General features: G+C 36.4%; 5 protein-coding genes across 5 annotated transcripts; all 5 read right to left on the bottom strand.

The window, feature by feature from the left end:
• Window positions 1–1493: 1493 nt before the first annotated feature.
• CBG06375 lies at window positions 1494–2462 on the bottom strand (the record flags this gene model as incomplete). Its single annotated transcript, XM_002647283.1, has 4 exons — window positions 1494–1816; window positions 2103–2171; window positions 2219–2279; window positions 2337–2462. The coding sequence occupies 4 exons, from the start codon at window positions 2460–2462 to the stop codon at window positions 1494–1496; spliced, it is 579 nt and encodes a 192-aa protein (XP_002647329.1).
• A 1500-nt stretch (window positions 2463–3962) lies between these two features.
• Window positions 3963–4952, bottom strand: CBG06376 (the record flags this gene model as incomplete). The annotated part of the gene is made up of 5 exons (XM_002647284.1): window positions 3963–4058; window positions 4175–4404; window positions 4584–4652; window positions 4701–4764; window positions 4809–4952. 5 exons carry the CDS (start codon window positions 4950–4952, stop codon window positions 3963–3965), a joined length of 603 nt encoding a protein of 200 aa, XP_002647330.1.
• A 1320-nt stretch (window positions 4953–6272) lies between these two features.
• Window positions 6273–8069, bottom strand: CBG06377 (the record flags this gene model as incomplete). The annotated part of the gene is made up of 5 exons (XM_002647285.1): window positions 6273–6365; window positions 6597–6826; window positions 7704–7772; window positions 7820–7883; window positions 7926–8069. 5 exons carry the CDS (start codon window positions 8067–8069, stop codon window positions 6273–6275), a joined length of 600 nt encoding a protein of 199 aa, XP_002647331.1.
• A 3061-nt stretch (window positions 8070–11130) lies between these two features.
• CBG27349 lies at window positions 11131–13957 on the bottom strand (the record flags this gene model as incomplete). Its single annotated transcript, XM_045237138.1, has 2 exons — window positions 11131–11188; window positions 13869–13957. The coding sequence occupies 2 exons, from the start codon at window positions 13955–13957 to the stop codon at window positions 11131–11133; spliced, it is 147 nt and encodes a 48-aa protein (XP_045098547.1).
• A 376-nt stretch (window positions 13958–14333) lies between these two features.
• CBG06379 lies at window positions 14334–15914 on the bottom strand (the record flags this gene model as incomplete). The annotated part of the gene is made up of 6 exons (XM_002647287.2): window positions 14334–14438; window positions 14508–14787; window positions 14962–15152; window positions 15248–15588; window positions 15637–15773; window positions 15826–15914. The coding sequence occupies 6 exons, from the start codon at window positions 15912–15914 to the stop codon at window positions 14334–14336; spliced, it is 1143 nt and encodes a 380-aa protein (XP_002647333.2).
• Window positions 15915–16234: the final 320 nt, after the last annotated feature.

The raw sequence follows: 16234 nt of genomic DNA on the forward strand, positions 1-16234 counted from the left end.
TGAATAAACAGGTCCGTAGGCAATACTTCAAAACCTCAAAACTCCCGACTTCCTCCCTTTTGATCACTTTTTTGTTTTTTTTTTTGCGATACACAGATTTCAGAGAATCACTTCTAGAAAACAAAACAAACAAAATGCTTAATTTTATTATTCCCATTTCCATGCATCCCGATTCAGTGTTCATTTTCCATTCATTCCATTTTTTTCGCAATTTTTGGGTCAACTATTTTTACTTGATTTTTAAGATTCTTTCCTAGTGGTACACCGACTTTTTTTTCAAAAAATTTAAACTTTTTTGAGCAAATTTTTTTATGTGCACTCTCTTTTTTGCCACTATCCCTTCGTGTCCTTTTTCTCTCCCCCCGATTCTGGTATTTTTCTTTTTTTTCTTTCTATTTTTTACTTTCAGTAAATGGATAATATAATTTAAAACTTTTTTTTTGACTTTAAGAATTTCAGAATCCCAGAATTTCGGATTTTGGAAATTTCAGAGCTTTTGAATTGTGTCGCGGCAGCAGTAGTCCTCCTGCACGACTACAAACTACAACCAGTTACAGAGACTCCACGTGTCTCAAATACAATAAAATATTTCAACTAATAATCTATTCCCGTGAACTCCAACGTGATCAATCCCTTCCAATCTTCCAATCTGCCCTGACCTCCACGACCTCCACGTCAAGGTCCGCCCCCTCAGATGGCTATAAAAGGGAACGAATTCGACAGAAAGATCAGTTTACTTCTCTTTGAAGGACGACGCCCAACTGCTCTCATCTCAACTCCCATCTCGTCTCCAACTGCTCAAATGACCGAACAACCGAAGGCTGGAAAGAAAGCTCCTAGAACCGCTGGCAAGACAAATCCACCTCGAGTCTGGGACCACCGCCCTTAGAGTAGGAGCAAATTGGGCCTTCGGAATTTGTTTTGAATCCTGGAATCTTGGAATTTCAAAATTTCAGAACTTCAGATTTTCAAATTTATTAGTCTCACATTTCGGAATTCCGCATTTCCGAATTTAGGAATTTCAAAATTTCGGAGTTTCGAAATTTTGGAGAATCGGAATCTTGGAATTTCGGAAATTTTGAATCTTCATAAATTGAAATCCCGAAATCTCCTTTCTCGTAGTCTTAGAATCTTGGCATTTCAGAATTTGGAAACTTCGGGGCATTCGATATTATTTTAGATTTTCGGAATTTCGGAACCTTGGAATCTCCGAACTTGGCAATTGCAATCTTGAAATCTTGGAATCTTGCAATTCTAGAATCTCACAATTATTTGAATTTCTGAATTTTCAGAAAGTTAGAACTTCAGAATCTGAGAATCTGGAAATTTTTGATTCTCAAAATCCTAGAATCTTAAAGTTTTAGAATCTTGGATACTTGGAATCTTCATATTTTATAATGCTATGGAATGTAAATACACAAAAAGAAATAAAGTTCAATATGAACTAATTTATTCATTTTTCATAGCCGACAACTCCCAAAAAAAGAAATAATTTACTTTTCAATTTTGTAGCATTCGTACATTTGAGCATTGACCACTTTTGGTGCATACTGCTTACAGCAATTCCATTCTTTCGATGTCATTTTCTTGGACAAAGCAGTGCAAACTTTGTTGACAAATGCCTTCGTGACCATTGCGATGCAATTACCGTACACTTTGTTCATGCAAGCAGTCTGCTTAGCTGTTCCGGTCTGCTTATTGTTGGCTTTGCAGTTCTTCAGAGTGTTGAGAGCCTTGTTGATTACTGGTTTGCACTGATTGATGAATGGGGCGGATAGCTTGTCGAGAAGAGCCATAAGATCGGTACAGCCGTTGACTGAAATTATATAGGATTTGAAATTTGAACCTAAAAACGGATAAGTCGAATTTTTTGAGGTATGGTATGTACTCTGACGTCATGGTGTACAGTAATCGGTGTTCTCAGCGTGGCTATCGTGCCGCAATCTACGGTTGCTCAGCCTTGCGCTACCGTAGCTCAGCTAAAAGCAACGTGGCATCTCAAACGGTGGGCCCACAAGTTCCAACTTCTCTAGGGGCTTACGTTTAGAGAAATTGTTTATGTCCCCCTCCTTCAAACTCAAAAATTGAATCCCAAAACTCACATCCATTGTACAGCGACAATGCAGACAAAGCCTTATTCATACTGTTATTGATCACACAAGTTTTGCATTCTGGAATTTTGAAATCTTACAACAAATTCTGGTATATTTTAACCTACTGGACACAAGCTCCTTGTCATATGGATCATTGTAGAAGTGACCATCAGCACAGGTGAGGATCTAGAAATTAAGGAGTTATGGACCATAACTTATGGTAAATTAGAAATTTCGGCTCACCGGTTCCAACTCTTTGGCTGTATAAAAAGTGACACCTAGATTGACAGCTTTGGTACAAACTGCCGCCCGATTGTTGGCATGAACAGTTGCAATAATAGCGACTAGTGCAACCAGAATACGGTACATTTTTAAAATATAAAATCCGCGCCATGGGTTCTCTTTTATACCAAACAAATTTTTGTAGCGAACTTATTAGAGTCGGATTAACAACGTTTTTTTGTGATTTTAAAGAGAAAAGTTTTTTTTGTACTAAGCGGGGGTGTAAAAGATCAACGGATGGGGATAACGGTCGAAAAGTTCAATCATCAATTGAATCGACCCTAGAAAATCAAACAATTTGAACTCTTTAAAGGAGAGGTCCATCAAGGAGTTAAACTGACGGACCCACTGTTGGAGATGTCGCGTTACAGTAGCCGATGTCGTGTATGATCACAATAGCCACGCACCGTGTGAACACCGATTACTGTACACCCTCCCGTCTGAATGCATACTCTATATTAATCAACCTTCCCTCTATCTAAAGTTTTCTTATATTCAGATTTCAACAACTTCAAATTAATTCTAATTTGTCATACTGTAGTCTAGAGCAATTGAAACAAAAATCAAGTTGACCAATCACCAAAGTAGGAACATAATCCAGATTAATAAACCTTTCGAAATTCCGTTTCTTTCTGTTGATCACAAATCATTCTACAGTATATAAAATGAACACCAATTGGTTGAAAATTATTCATTTGGCTCTTTTTGTTGTTTTTCCACAAATGAAACTTACAGTTTGCTGTAAAATGCTGAAACGGCTTTTAATTGGAATCCATTCTCAAAATTCTGCATTACACAAAAAATTTTTTGTCATTTTCAGTTAGAGCGTATGGCCTCACGACCTAAAAATTAGCTGAAAAATCTTTGATTGTTTTTGATGACAGGTTTTCCGGAGTTTTTAAAAAAAGTTACTGTATCCAATCTGACGTGCCCGTGCACAGTGAGGCATTCACAAAGAGTGCGACTTTCTTGAACGATATACGTCGTCTGCGCAGTTTGCGCCACCGTAGCTCAGTTTGTGGCGGCGTGGCCTCTTCATCAATGGTCCCACAAATTCAACTTTTCGAGTGGCTGTGTTGTCGAATCAAAAAAAAACTGAGACCTGAGAATTTGAAAACCTACGCTTTTTTAATCTACAAAAATGCGCGGCAAAATCGTAATATTTCAGACTTTCGCAATCAAGTTGGGGTTTTTTTTATGAAAAACAGATTCTAGAATGCTAGCGATCATTTTCATACCAAGAAATCTAAGTTTCTTTCAGAAAATCCCACTAAATCCACACAAATTAATTTCGTATGATACTGTAGTAATTTTTGGGCGAGGCCCCGTAAATCGGTCCGCGAAATCTTCCAGATCCCAGTTTTTATGTATCAAATTTCGAGAAAATCTTTCTTATCATCAAGAAAAAAGAGCTATAACTATTGTTGAGAGACGGCTTCTCTCTAGGAAAATTGTAAAAATCCAGGTTCTTCTGCAACTATTCACACAAAAAATAGAAACAACTTCAGAAAAAGTTCATTCATTGTCTATTGAAACCCAGCATGAGAAATTTCGATATTCAACAAGTTTCGATGCCAATCACGAAATTTAGGTCTTCACAATGTTGGCGCAGGCATATCCGGCCACATTGACAACCTTTGGTGCGTATTCCTTGACGCAGTTCCATTCCTTGGCGGTCATTTTCTAAACACAATTTATTAAATTCACTTCTCAAAATTTTCTGATATTCTACAACCCCGCATTGAGGATTTTGTACCCCAATGACCCCAAATTATGATTTGCCCGTTCTTAGCACTCACTCCAGCCAATGCAGTGCAAACTTTGTTGATGTAAACCTTGGTGACAATGGCGATTCCCTCTCCGTAAGCTTGGTTAACGCATGCGGTCTGCTTGGCGGTGCCGGTCTGCTTATTATTCTTTTTGCAGGCGTTGAGTGCGGCCAATCCCTTGTTGATCACTTGTTTGCATTGGTTCATGAATGGAGTGGTGAGCTTGTCAAGCAGAGCCATTAAATCGGTGCAACTATTGACTGGAAAAAATATAGTGTATTTTCTCAGACTCGAATATTCTCAGTTCTGGTAAAAGGTATATGTAAATGAAACTAGAAATTTTTAGTCGACGATTTCTTGATACCTTGTGAAAACCAGGCTATTTCATTGTCTTACTGTGACCGAGCCTCTTTCCCATTGCTCTACCCCAGAAACTTACATCCACTGTACAGCGACATTGCGGCAAGAGCCTTGTTCATACTGTTGTTGATCACGCATGATTTTCCCTCTGAAAAATTTCTGAAAATTACTGAAAATTCTAGAACCACAAACTAACTCTCAATAAGAGCCTTGGTGTCTTCAGGCGTGGAATAAAGTGTCGGCTCGATACATTGAAGGATCTGAAAATCTAATTTATCTAGAAGTCTAATACTCATTCACATACTGGTTCGCATTCCTTGGCTGTGTAGAAGGTAAGACCCATATTGACGGCTTTCACGCAAACTTTGGCTCTGGTGGCCGCTGCGGCGGATACGGTAGCCACACCAACAGAAGAGACCAAGAGGAGTGTAGCGAGAAATTTGGCCATTATCTGGAAGAGAGCAATATTTGGGGAAAAATGGGACAAGTTAGAAAATATTGGCATAGGAAAAAAAAAGATGATCCGACTAGACAAAAAAGGAATTATATGCACTCAATCAAAATGAGCGAATGAACTGAAACAAAAAATCGCTGGGAGACACATTTTTTTATCCTCTCCACTCGCTCACTGATCCTGCTTTTATAATCATCCCAACCCAATCGTTCAGTTATTTTTTGTCAAGAGGATTATCACAAGGCGGAGAGTGAGGTGAAAAACGAAAAATCGGAGGTACAACGGTCACCAAATCTCTTTTTTTTCGTTTCGTGGAAAGAGTTTGAAGTGAACTTGGATGATAGTTCTGGGAAGGTTGAAAGATTTAGTCGTTTGGGCTGAAAACAAAACTTAAAATTTGGGAATCGCTGAGAAAAAACAAAATAATAAAATTGAACAGTTGGTCTATTAAATGAGGGTAAAAAAAACATTTTGTGGAGTTTTTTTGTAGTTGCGGTGTGCATTTTTTGGTGTTCAGTGATCGGTGTTCACACAATGCGCGGCTACCGTAGCTCAATCATGAGCTAGCTCAGCCGGTAGCAGGGTGGTACATTCAGCGGTGGGTCCAAAAGTTCAACTCCACGAGAGCTTATATAAACGAAACATGGAGACATGTTGACCGTAAAACCTGTATTAGAAGAGTTCCTTTAATAGAAGCGCTCTCCAGAGCTACCATGGAACAATAGGAGGGCAGACCTCCGCTCCACGGTAATTTTTCCTGCCCTCCTTCTTCAACCAAATGACATACGTCCGTACGATTGTCTTGAAGTCCAGATGTCCTCGTTATCAGATGACTAGAGAGCTGGTGTTTTAACAGAGCCTATTTTCTAATTATCAAACTTTTTCATGTTTCCTTTTCCAGAAACATCTGCTCATTCAGATTTCTAGATGACTCTTGTCATTCTTCTATAAGTGATCAATCTTCCAATGTTTCAAGATTTATGTTTAGAATGTCCGGATGTCCCCAACCCACATAATCCATGATCTCTGACACCTAGGAAGTACAATTGTGTGACAAATGGATTTTCGAGTATAACGGTACTTGGTAACTCTCATACAAATCCGATCAATTTTAGACTACTCTTGTTTCAATATTTCACATCAAATCGAATGAACAAAATATGAACGAAAAACTCCACCATTCTTCTGAACCTACAAAAATTGTTCCAGAAAACTCGAAAAAAAAATCAAAAGCTCATCAAAAATTTATTCACTAAAACGGGAAGGTCAAATTTGAGAGGCGCCAAAATTTCTGGCTAAATTTTTGCGAATCACTTATTTCACAATGTTATAGCAGGCATATGGTTTCACATTGACAACCTTTGGTGCGTATTCCTTGGCACAGTTCCATTCCTTTGCGGTCATTTTCTGAAAAAAGAACAAAATTGGGTGAATTCGAGATTTTTTACTTCCTGGTCACATTGAAAATCATAGATGCACAAATAAGCTCAACAATTGAAATGTATTAACTCACTAACTCTGAATAACTAACTAACTTAACTAACTAATGATGTAACTTTGAATTTACAAATTTTGAAAATCCGCAAATTTGAAAATTCTCCAAATTCATGTAAAATTGATAGTAATTCTTCAACTAACCTTGGACAACGCGGTGCAAACTTTGTTAACGAAAGCCTTGGTGACCATAGCCATACACTGTCCGTAGACGTTGTTGATGCATGCGTTCTGCTTGGCGACACCAGTCTTCTTGTTATTCTTCTTGCAGTTGTTGAGAACCTTGAGTGCCTTGTTGATCACTTGTTTGCATTGGTTCATAAATGGAGTTGTGAGCTTGTCGATGAGAGCCATTAGATCAGTGCAACCATTGACTGGAAAAATATGTTGTGTTTTCTGAAGCAAAAAAGGTGTTTTCCTCCCCATTCGTGTCGGAAGAATTAGTTTTCTTCTGTCATACGCTAAATTCTACAATTAGTAAAGAACAACTGAAATGTTTTACAGGTTTTAATTGTTGTGTTTCCGTGTGGGGAAAAGTATGGTAGACTATTCCAGAAAAAAAAAACATACAATTCTCGAAATTTTGTTAGTATAGCGTAAATACTGTAATATAACGGCATGGCGTTCTATTTTTCGGGTGGGTATTTCGAGGTGATGCAAGGTAACAAAAATTGATGTTCTGCTTGATTATCACAATAAGAAAACGGTCTGAATGTTTTAGATTCATTTGCTGATGTTTGAATCAAAACGTTGTTTTGTTCAATCCAATCATCTCATTACGGTGGCGTTGTAAATTGAATTGGGATTTTCTAGTACAGGTGGCGTTATATTACCGTTTTTACGGTAAGCCTCTCGAGGAGTTGAATCTTAAGTTCCCACCGTTGGATATGCCGCGTTTCTACCAGCTGAGCAACGGTGGCTCAAGCTCGCCGCCGATTAATGTCATATCATGCACATCTATCGTATCGCTTTCATATAAAACATAAATTGGCTCGGGCTACCGTAGCTCAGCTTTTAAAGACGCGGCACCTCCAACGTTGGGTCCACATGTTAAACTCAATGAGTTATATGGACGAAATTATGAGAAAAGTAATTTTTTATGTCTGAACTCCGCCCAGCTCACTTTTAAGGACATTATCGTACCATAAACAGTTTTGCCGGTGATATTTTTCCGACATAATTTTTAAGTGTCTAGGATTACAGTAACTTTTTTAAATACGTCCGAGACATTCTTCCTTCACCCAAACTTACATCCACTGTACAGCGACAATGCTGGGATAGCCTTGCTCATACTGTTATTGATAACACACGACTTTCCCTCTGAAAAGAAAGCTTTCATTTTCAAGAATTTCTACAAAACAACGTACTGTCGATAATGGCGCTAGTGTCTTCTGGAGTATTGTACAGTGTCGGCTCAATGCATTGGAGAATCTGGAAAAAAGTATATTTAAGAATACCTAAGAAATGTATTACCGGTTCCAACTCCTTGGCTGTGTAGAAAGTGACACCCAAGTTGACAGCTTTTTGGCAAACTTTGGCTCGATTCGGAACTTGTGCTGACACGGATACCAAGCTGATTGAGGAGACCAAGATGACTGTGGCAAGGATTCGGACCATGTTCTGAAAGTTTAAAAATTGAGAGACCATAGTGAAAATTGGATGAGAAAAAGGTATTTAGCTGAATTGAAAAGTTTCCAAGCTATTGAAAATATGAATAGGTCTGAAATCCTCGGAATCATCTTAATTTTGTACCTATTTTCTCGGTTTCTGTAAGAGATGCCAAATATTTGTCAACTGATAAAATATTCGTTTAACTTTATGACAAAAGTCTTATCAGCTAAGTATCTTACTTAGAATCCAAACGACTTCTAAAATGGTCACAATTCTTTTTTTTTTTTTTCACAAATTGCAAAAAAAAAATCAAAGAATGACGAATCTCTCGAACGACGCTGCGATTTTTAAAAGAGAGATGGTGAGATTACTGTAGTTTTACATAATACGGATTTATCATTTTTTTGTCTAAAAAAAGAGGATTATTGCCACAGTATACCAGGTCATTTATGGGGATAATGACACATATGCCTAGTTTTAAAATACGGTTTTTTTTGGATTTTTGATGATGGTTTGAAAAGGACAAAAATAGATCAACAGAAGATTTGGAGCGAAATTGGACTTTAGCGCGGAAGTTCAACAAAACGATGATATGAATATGAGTGGGAGGAGTTGGACTTTTGAATTTTCATAACTTGCTCAAATTTCAGAATTTTCAGAATCCCAAAATGTCCTGGAATTCTGGAGCTCTGGAAACATGGAGTTTTCGAAAACTTCAAGTTTCCTGAGTTTCCTCAAAATTTTGAACGTCTTGAAATCACTTTCAGAGAATTCCTGGAAATTAAGGGTTTGGAGTAAAATCGATTTTCCAAAAGTTTTCGACTTTTCTAAAATTTCGAATCAGATTTGGTAAGAGTTTCAAAAAAATAGGGAAATTCTGAATTTTTGGAATTCGGTACAACATTCTGAATTTTCCTAAAGTCTCTTTTATTCCAGATTGTCTGAACTTCTGGTTGGAACTTCGTGAGTCTTCTATTCAATTTTCTAAGATTTTTCACCTTATGGAAACTTTAGGGCTACAGATTTGGATCTATTTTTGGAATTCGTAACCGTTGTTTTGGTTATCCAAGTTTCTAGAAAAAAACTGCGACATTCAACATGTTTTCTTTGAAAAAAAAGTAAAAATGAATATTTTGTATAAAAAAGAATATACAGTAATCCTTGAAATATGATTTATTTCCTCCTCCCATTGCTCATTTTATACCATCTTCTTCCACTTTTAATAGTCTCAACAAAGATCATCTCTTAGCTTTTCTCCGCCTACACGTGCCCATAAAATGTTACTGATGTGTCTCATTTCATACAGTATTCTGAATAATGATGATCAGTTTCCAATTCTGGTCAGATAATCCTCCATGAGATTTGGATCATACTAACTACACAGATTTTTTTTGAAAATCATAAAAAATGAAGGAGAGGATATTAAACTTTTGAACACCTACTTTTTTTGTTCAGAGACAATTCTGTAACTTCGAGTTTCACATTTCAAAACCTGGAAATTTCAGAAAAAAGTTCATAGAGTTTAGTAACTTCGAAGAGATTTTTTTTCTAGATGAAAATAAATTACTTTATCATATCAGCCAAAAACTTCATCACAAAACAATAATTTTCGGTTCCTCAAAGTTTAAGGCCAATAAGTAAGTTTGATATTCAGTGTTAAATGTCCCTGAGTGATTGGGAAAATGTTGATTAACATCCAGAATCGACAAACACTTCTGGGGCTGTATTCATGAAATTTACTTTTGTAAATCATTTACTCTCAAAAAATCAACTGAATCATTTACCAAAAGGTAAATGGAAGCGTGAAAATGTACTGAAAATCTTTTTTTCTCATTTGTAAATAGTTTTCCTGTTTTTTAGATAGGAAAACGACTTTGAACTAGAATTTCTCAACTACTTTAAACTGAAAAAGTTCATTTTTTGAGACATTACTTTAAATTGAATGCTCTATCCATTCATGTCATTTGTATTAAAAGTCATAATTTTCGAGTTGAACCGAAACGAAATATCTGTTTAAAGTTATATAATATTGATGTTACAATACTATTCTTTCCATACATAACTTTTGGAATGAAAAGTTTCCAAAAAGTGGTTGTAAACAGTAAACGAAATTAGTACCCCTATTTACCAAAAAGAGGGGCATTTACCTAAAAGTAAATGATTTCTCTTAAATTTTCACGTTTTTCAGTTGATTTTTGAGAGTAAATGATTTACAAAAGTAAATGTTCATGAATACGGCCCCTGGATGTGAAAAATCGGTAATAAAAATATATAAAGTATGAGCAATATGCGTTTTTTTCTCGTTGTATTAGGTTGGAAGGAAAGTAACTGTCCATTTTTTGATTCGTGAATAACAAAAAAACAAGAATTATCCAAGATTGACAGTATGCACCGTCGTTGGCCAAGACATGCTGGCAACACTCAGGTAACTTGTGGATACCATCCCTCCAAAAGCCAGCTGGCCGCGCCTCAAAGTATTTTTTCAGTCCAGATTTTATCTCATCTACAGTGTTTAAACACCGTCCAGCTAAAGCAGCCCAGCTCTTACTTGACTTTCCGTGAAACATAGGATCTCGCGTTATTTGAGGAAAGTCAATTCAGTCTTAAGCCGCTTCGGATGAACGGGTGTCTACATTTCTTAAACACCAGACTTGACCTTTTTGTTATTGGTTATTCTGAAACATGCAAAGTCATCTGGAGGGAAAATAATTTTACACTGTCGATGAGATAAAAACGGCACTGAAGGTATGCTTTGATTCGCGGCTAACTGCCTTTTGGAGAGATGGTATCCACAAGTTACCTGAATGTTGTCAAGATGTCGTGGACCACAACGGAGCAAACTGGATAATTCTTGTTTTTTGTGTTATTCACGAATTAAAAAATGGACAGTTACTTTCCTGCCAACCTAATAGTCGGATGGCTCTCTGAAAATGTATCATTTATACGAAATGCGTCTGCAGGTGCATTTTACTATGTACCTAAAGTGAGATTTTCTTTTAGATCAAAAATTATCCTTTTTATTTACAACCACTATCAATAAACATTTCTGGGTGTGAAAAATCGACAGTTAAAATGTCCAATGTTCGAGCCACATGAGTTTTGTCGCGAAGTTGTCGGATGGTTCTCTTAAAAATTAAAGATTTATCGATTGCCAAAGTTGTTTCATCTCATGAAAATCACAACAGCATGCGGCGTGCCGTCTTTGGACAATCATAACAATACTTATTTTTGAGAAACTGCTTTAAAAATTTCACTAGCCTTGAATCAAACGTAAAATCTACAAATTTTTGTGCTTCCGAGATACTTCTGTCTAAAGATCTATCCGTTTTTATCAGCCTGGGTAATCTGGCTCTTTATGGTTTAACGGGGGTTTATTATTTAAACGGGGCTTTTGAAATTTTAAGGGGCTTTGAGAATTAACGGGGGTTTACATATTAGACAGGGGTTTTCAAAAGGTGTCAGGACCATGTTTAAGGAAGTACCCAAAATGTTCCAAAGTGCTTCATTTTCTTGTTTTTTGCTTATTTCAGTTGACTTCTTCGTTTTTATCAGTCTTTTGATTGTTTATTTCCCTGATTCCCAAACCATGATACTTTTCTGTTTGAAAATAAAAGCAAGATTCAAAGTAGGAAAGATCGGTTGAGGTGTTGCATGTAAACGGTTTGGAGGCTTTCAGAGCTGATAGAAATGAGCTGAAACTAACAAGAGAAGGAAGGGTGGTGCCAAACTTTTTAAACATGAAAGAAGACAAAAAAAGAAAAAAAGTGATTTGAAAAACGAAGAAGTCAACTGAAATAAGCAAAAAACAAGAAAATGTAGCACTTTGGAACATTTTGGGTACTTCCTTAAACATGGTCCTGACACCTTTTGAAAACCCCCGTCTAATATTTGTACCCCCGTTAATTCTCGAAACCCCTTCAAAATTTCAAAACCCCCGGCTAATATTTAAACCCCCGTTAATTGTTTGAATCCTCGTTATACCATAAAGAGCCGGTAATTTTACCCCAACCTGTATAAATCTTATCGCATGCATAAATAATTACCTGAATTTCTCGGTTAATTTTCAAAATCTGGGCCAATCGTCCTGCATAATTTTTGTCTTTCCAAGACTCTCTGGTATAATATTTATGAATATCATCTGCCAGAACTTCTTGAAATCTCTCACAAATTCCAGCGATTTCTGTTCCCGAAAATCGATTTTCCGCATATTCGAAACACAATTGAGCCATCATAAAAGATAATTCGATTTCCGATAAATTCAATTTATGAATTGCATTGACACCTTCTTCAATTTTAGCGTTCAAATTTTCTCCGAATAAAAAGCTGAATTTGAGATTTTTAGGGGATTCCAAACTTTCAAAAAAAAAATAAACAAAAACTAAAATACCGTAAAACCTGTATTAGAAGGGCCTGTCCTTCTATTTTTCGTTGGGTCTCTAGAGGGGCACTTCAATTAGAGGGGCCCTTCAATTAGAGGGGGCAGTTGTATTTTTCGTGGGTCCTCTGAGAACGGATCTATTGGAGAGGCATCATTTCTCAGTGAAAATTTCGTTTTTCTACTAAAGCAAAAGCACCAATATTATCAAAAAATTCAAAAAAACTGGTACCTGAAAATTGTGCGGGCGCCGTTCGTGTCGATTTACGAGGCTTCGTCCTTGACTACATCATTGTATCAAACGAAATTAACTTTTTTGAATTTAGTGAGATTTTCTGAATAAAATTCAGAATTCTTGGTAAAATTTTGATCGTTAGAATTTCTGGAATTTTTAAATCGAAACTCCATGCTTGATTAGGAACATTGCTCGAACGAGAAAAACATCTGTATTAGAGCAACGGCATTCAAATTCTCAGGTGTCAGCATTTTTTTTAAATTAGGCAGTAATTCAAAACAACAGAAAAACGGCTGAAAATCAAAGGAGCTCCAAAGGTTCCTACCCGCGATGCCGTGAAGGAGGTAGTCAAAGGGGCACTTCAATTAGAGGGGCCCTTCAAATAGAGGGAGCACTTCTAATACAGATTTTACGGTACTTACTATTTAACTTGCTCGAAGGAGCAGCTGACCATCCAAGAGACATCAAATTCCGTATCATCCAAGTCCACATAAAAATCATCATGCACATGAAAAACTCGCTGATTTTTGTCCCATTTCCCATTACACAACTTTGCGGTGTTCGCAACTTTCAAAACTCTGGACCAAATGTGCCAAATTGCTTGTAACAGTTGCATTTGCATGCCAGGAGGTAATTCCATAAAACTGTCAAAATGGGTGAAAAATTTTGCTGCTGAAAGAAAATCCGTCTCCCAGATTTGAGTAGCATGGTCCCTATTGGCAAACGACAGTTTTTTACATGTTCTGGACGGTTTTGAAATTGCAAGAGTCATTTTCTCTAATTGACTTTTGCCGGGGTTTAATGGGCTAGGCGAGCCGAAATTCAAAATTTCCAATCCTTGTTTTATCAAATAATTGAGATCGACAAATGTCCTCTCACTTTTCGACAATAATAAAATGTTCGGTCGGCCTAGACAAATTTCAACGGATTGAGGAATATTTTTATCAATTTTTTGGATTTGAAGGTCTGAAAATAGTTTAAAAAATTTTTTTTTTGAATTTTTTTTACTATCTGAAATCATCCCTGCTTGAACACATTTTCTCATTCGACAACTTTTACACGGCGGAGTTTTAAGCCCACGAAAATCGGAGCAATTGTTATTGAGTTTGCAGGATTTGCGAATCCGTTTCGCCAGAATTGCTCGTCTAAACATTTGAAAAAACTTTGAATAATTTTTTGAAAGTTTTAAAATTACCTGAAAAATGCGGCACATGCTCGACAAGTGAATGCTCCGAAGTGAGAGCCGTGAGCCGGTAGTTTACAGATTTCGCAGTAGTTTTGCATTGTTCAGAAATTTTTAGACAAAAATTGTAAGTGAGAACTCAAGAAGACAGTTTCGGAAAGATAAGAGAAGAGCATAAACCACATGAGTTTTAGGACATTGCGAAGTTTTGTTTTTATCTTGTTTGACTTGGAGAGTACATATTTTTATGTACATAGTGGGGTACAAAGAACGAATTTCAAAAATCGATACTTTTCATTCTTAGTCTGGACATTACAGTTCCTCGAAGTTTAGGACCTATAATGTCAATACTGTATTGGAAAACTAGATTTGGAAATTCTGGATAAAATGGTACTGGGTAGTTGTGAGCGTGTTTTTCTGGATGCAACAGTTTTTATTTGACTATGATAATGCATATCACATGGCTAGAAATGTTTATTAACATCCAGAATCTACAAACATTTCTGGATGCGAAAAATCAGCGATAAAAATATCAAAAGTATGAGCAATCAGCGTTTTTTCCCGTTGTAGTCGGATGGCTCTCTGAAAATGAATAGTTTAATTCAAATTGGGTTTTGCATTTTTTGGGAAACCTAATTGAAAAGCGCTCACCTGTAAATGCTGATTAATTTTCATCATCTTCATAATCCTCGACGCATAGTTTCGATTTCCAAACGTATCACTCATATAGTACTCATGAAGATCATTGGCTAGAATTTTCAAAAATCTATCACAAATTCCAGAAAGTTCTGTTCCAGCGAATCGAGTTTCAGCGTACTGGAAGCATAGTTGAGCGGTCATGTAAGTCAATTCGATTTCAGAAAGTTCCATTTTCGCTATATCTTCAATCATCATGTGTGTCTCACAAGCATCAGATCCTGCGCAGAAAAATCTGAAAATAATTTTAAGATTTTTTTTTGAAATTTCGAAATTTGTTAACTTTTTCCAGATACATCTCGCTTTCTGTCATGGATATCAAGAAGAAATTAAGCAAAACATTTTATCAGTGGACAAGTTTTTTATACCTTTGAAAAGGACAGAGAAAATTAGGTCAGGTCAGACTTACGCCATAATTTGCTCAAATGGGTACGGACTGAGCCACGACATATCAATTTTTGTATTCTCCATTTCCACATAATGTTTATCGGACAAATTCATTGTTCGCGAATTTTCTCCTTGCGTTTTCCTAAGCTCCACAGTTTTTCCAGATTTGTAAATGCGTCCAAACACACTCCAGATCGCTTGGAGGAGTTGCATCTGAAAAAAGGGACATCTGGACAAATATACACACATACACAGACTTTAACTTTTTCATGAGAGAATAGTCACTCTGTATTTTTCAGTTACTGTACCTGAATTTTCATTGGTAACATTGTGAATTCCTCCAACTGAGTTAGCCATTTTGCTGCTGTCAGAAAATCAAACTTCCAAACTTCGGAAAAACTATTTTTGCAGATTGTATCTAATTTTTGACATTTTCCAGTAGAATACGTAACTTCTAGGGACATCCTTTCCAATTGCGATAAATTATTGCTCAGCGGAGTTGGAGCTCCAAATTTTAGAATTTCGAATGCGGCGGCTACCAGATTTTTGACATCAACGTAATTTCGTTTTTTAATGGTATTTGTTGTGAAAAGGACCATATTTGGACGGCCCACAAAAATTTCCACAGATCTTGAGACTTTTTGAAGGGCTGAAAATTTTTAACTCCTTTAAATTTATGTATTAAAAAATAACTCACTTTGAGGTTTCATTCCCATTTTGATACATTTCCTCATTCTACAAATTTTACAGGCTGGAGTTTTTAATCCAGAAAAATCGGTGCACAAATTCTCATTTTTACAGGTTTTCCGCAATTTTTTGGATAGTAAGGCTCGTCTGAAATTTTCTATTAGTCGACAGCGTACCTCAGCTACTCTGAACTTCTCACCGAAAAAATGCAGAACATGCTCTACATGAAATGGCTCCGAAATGAAGTCCATGAGCATCGGCTCCACAGATTTGGCACAATTTTTGCATTCTGAAAATTGAAATACTTCTGAAACAGAGGAAAACTTCTAAGGATCTGGATGGTTCGGAAACTAAAGTTTGGAGGAATCTAGAAAAAATGAGACGCCAAGATGTTATTTTGATCATTAAACAAAAAGTTTAGAGGTTGAGAGAAAAGGAAGATAAAAAACCGTGCCCAAGGACACAAATCATAAAATTTTCTGTTAAAAAAAATATAAGAAAAAAAAATTTAAAAAAATACTGTCATAAATGATTTTGCAAGAAATTGAAACTAAAAAAACTAATTTTCAAAATTTTATTTCTTTAGAATTTGAGATTTTTAAATCATA

This window comes from Caenorhabditis briggsae (assembly GCF_000004555.2).
Source record: "Caenorhabditis briggsae complete genome, chrV, whole genome shotgun sequence".
In the NCBI taxonomy this organism is placed as follows: Eukaryota; Metazoa; Nematoda; class Chromadorea; order Rhabditida; family Rhabditidae; genus Caenorhabditis; species Caenorhabditis briggsae.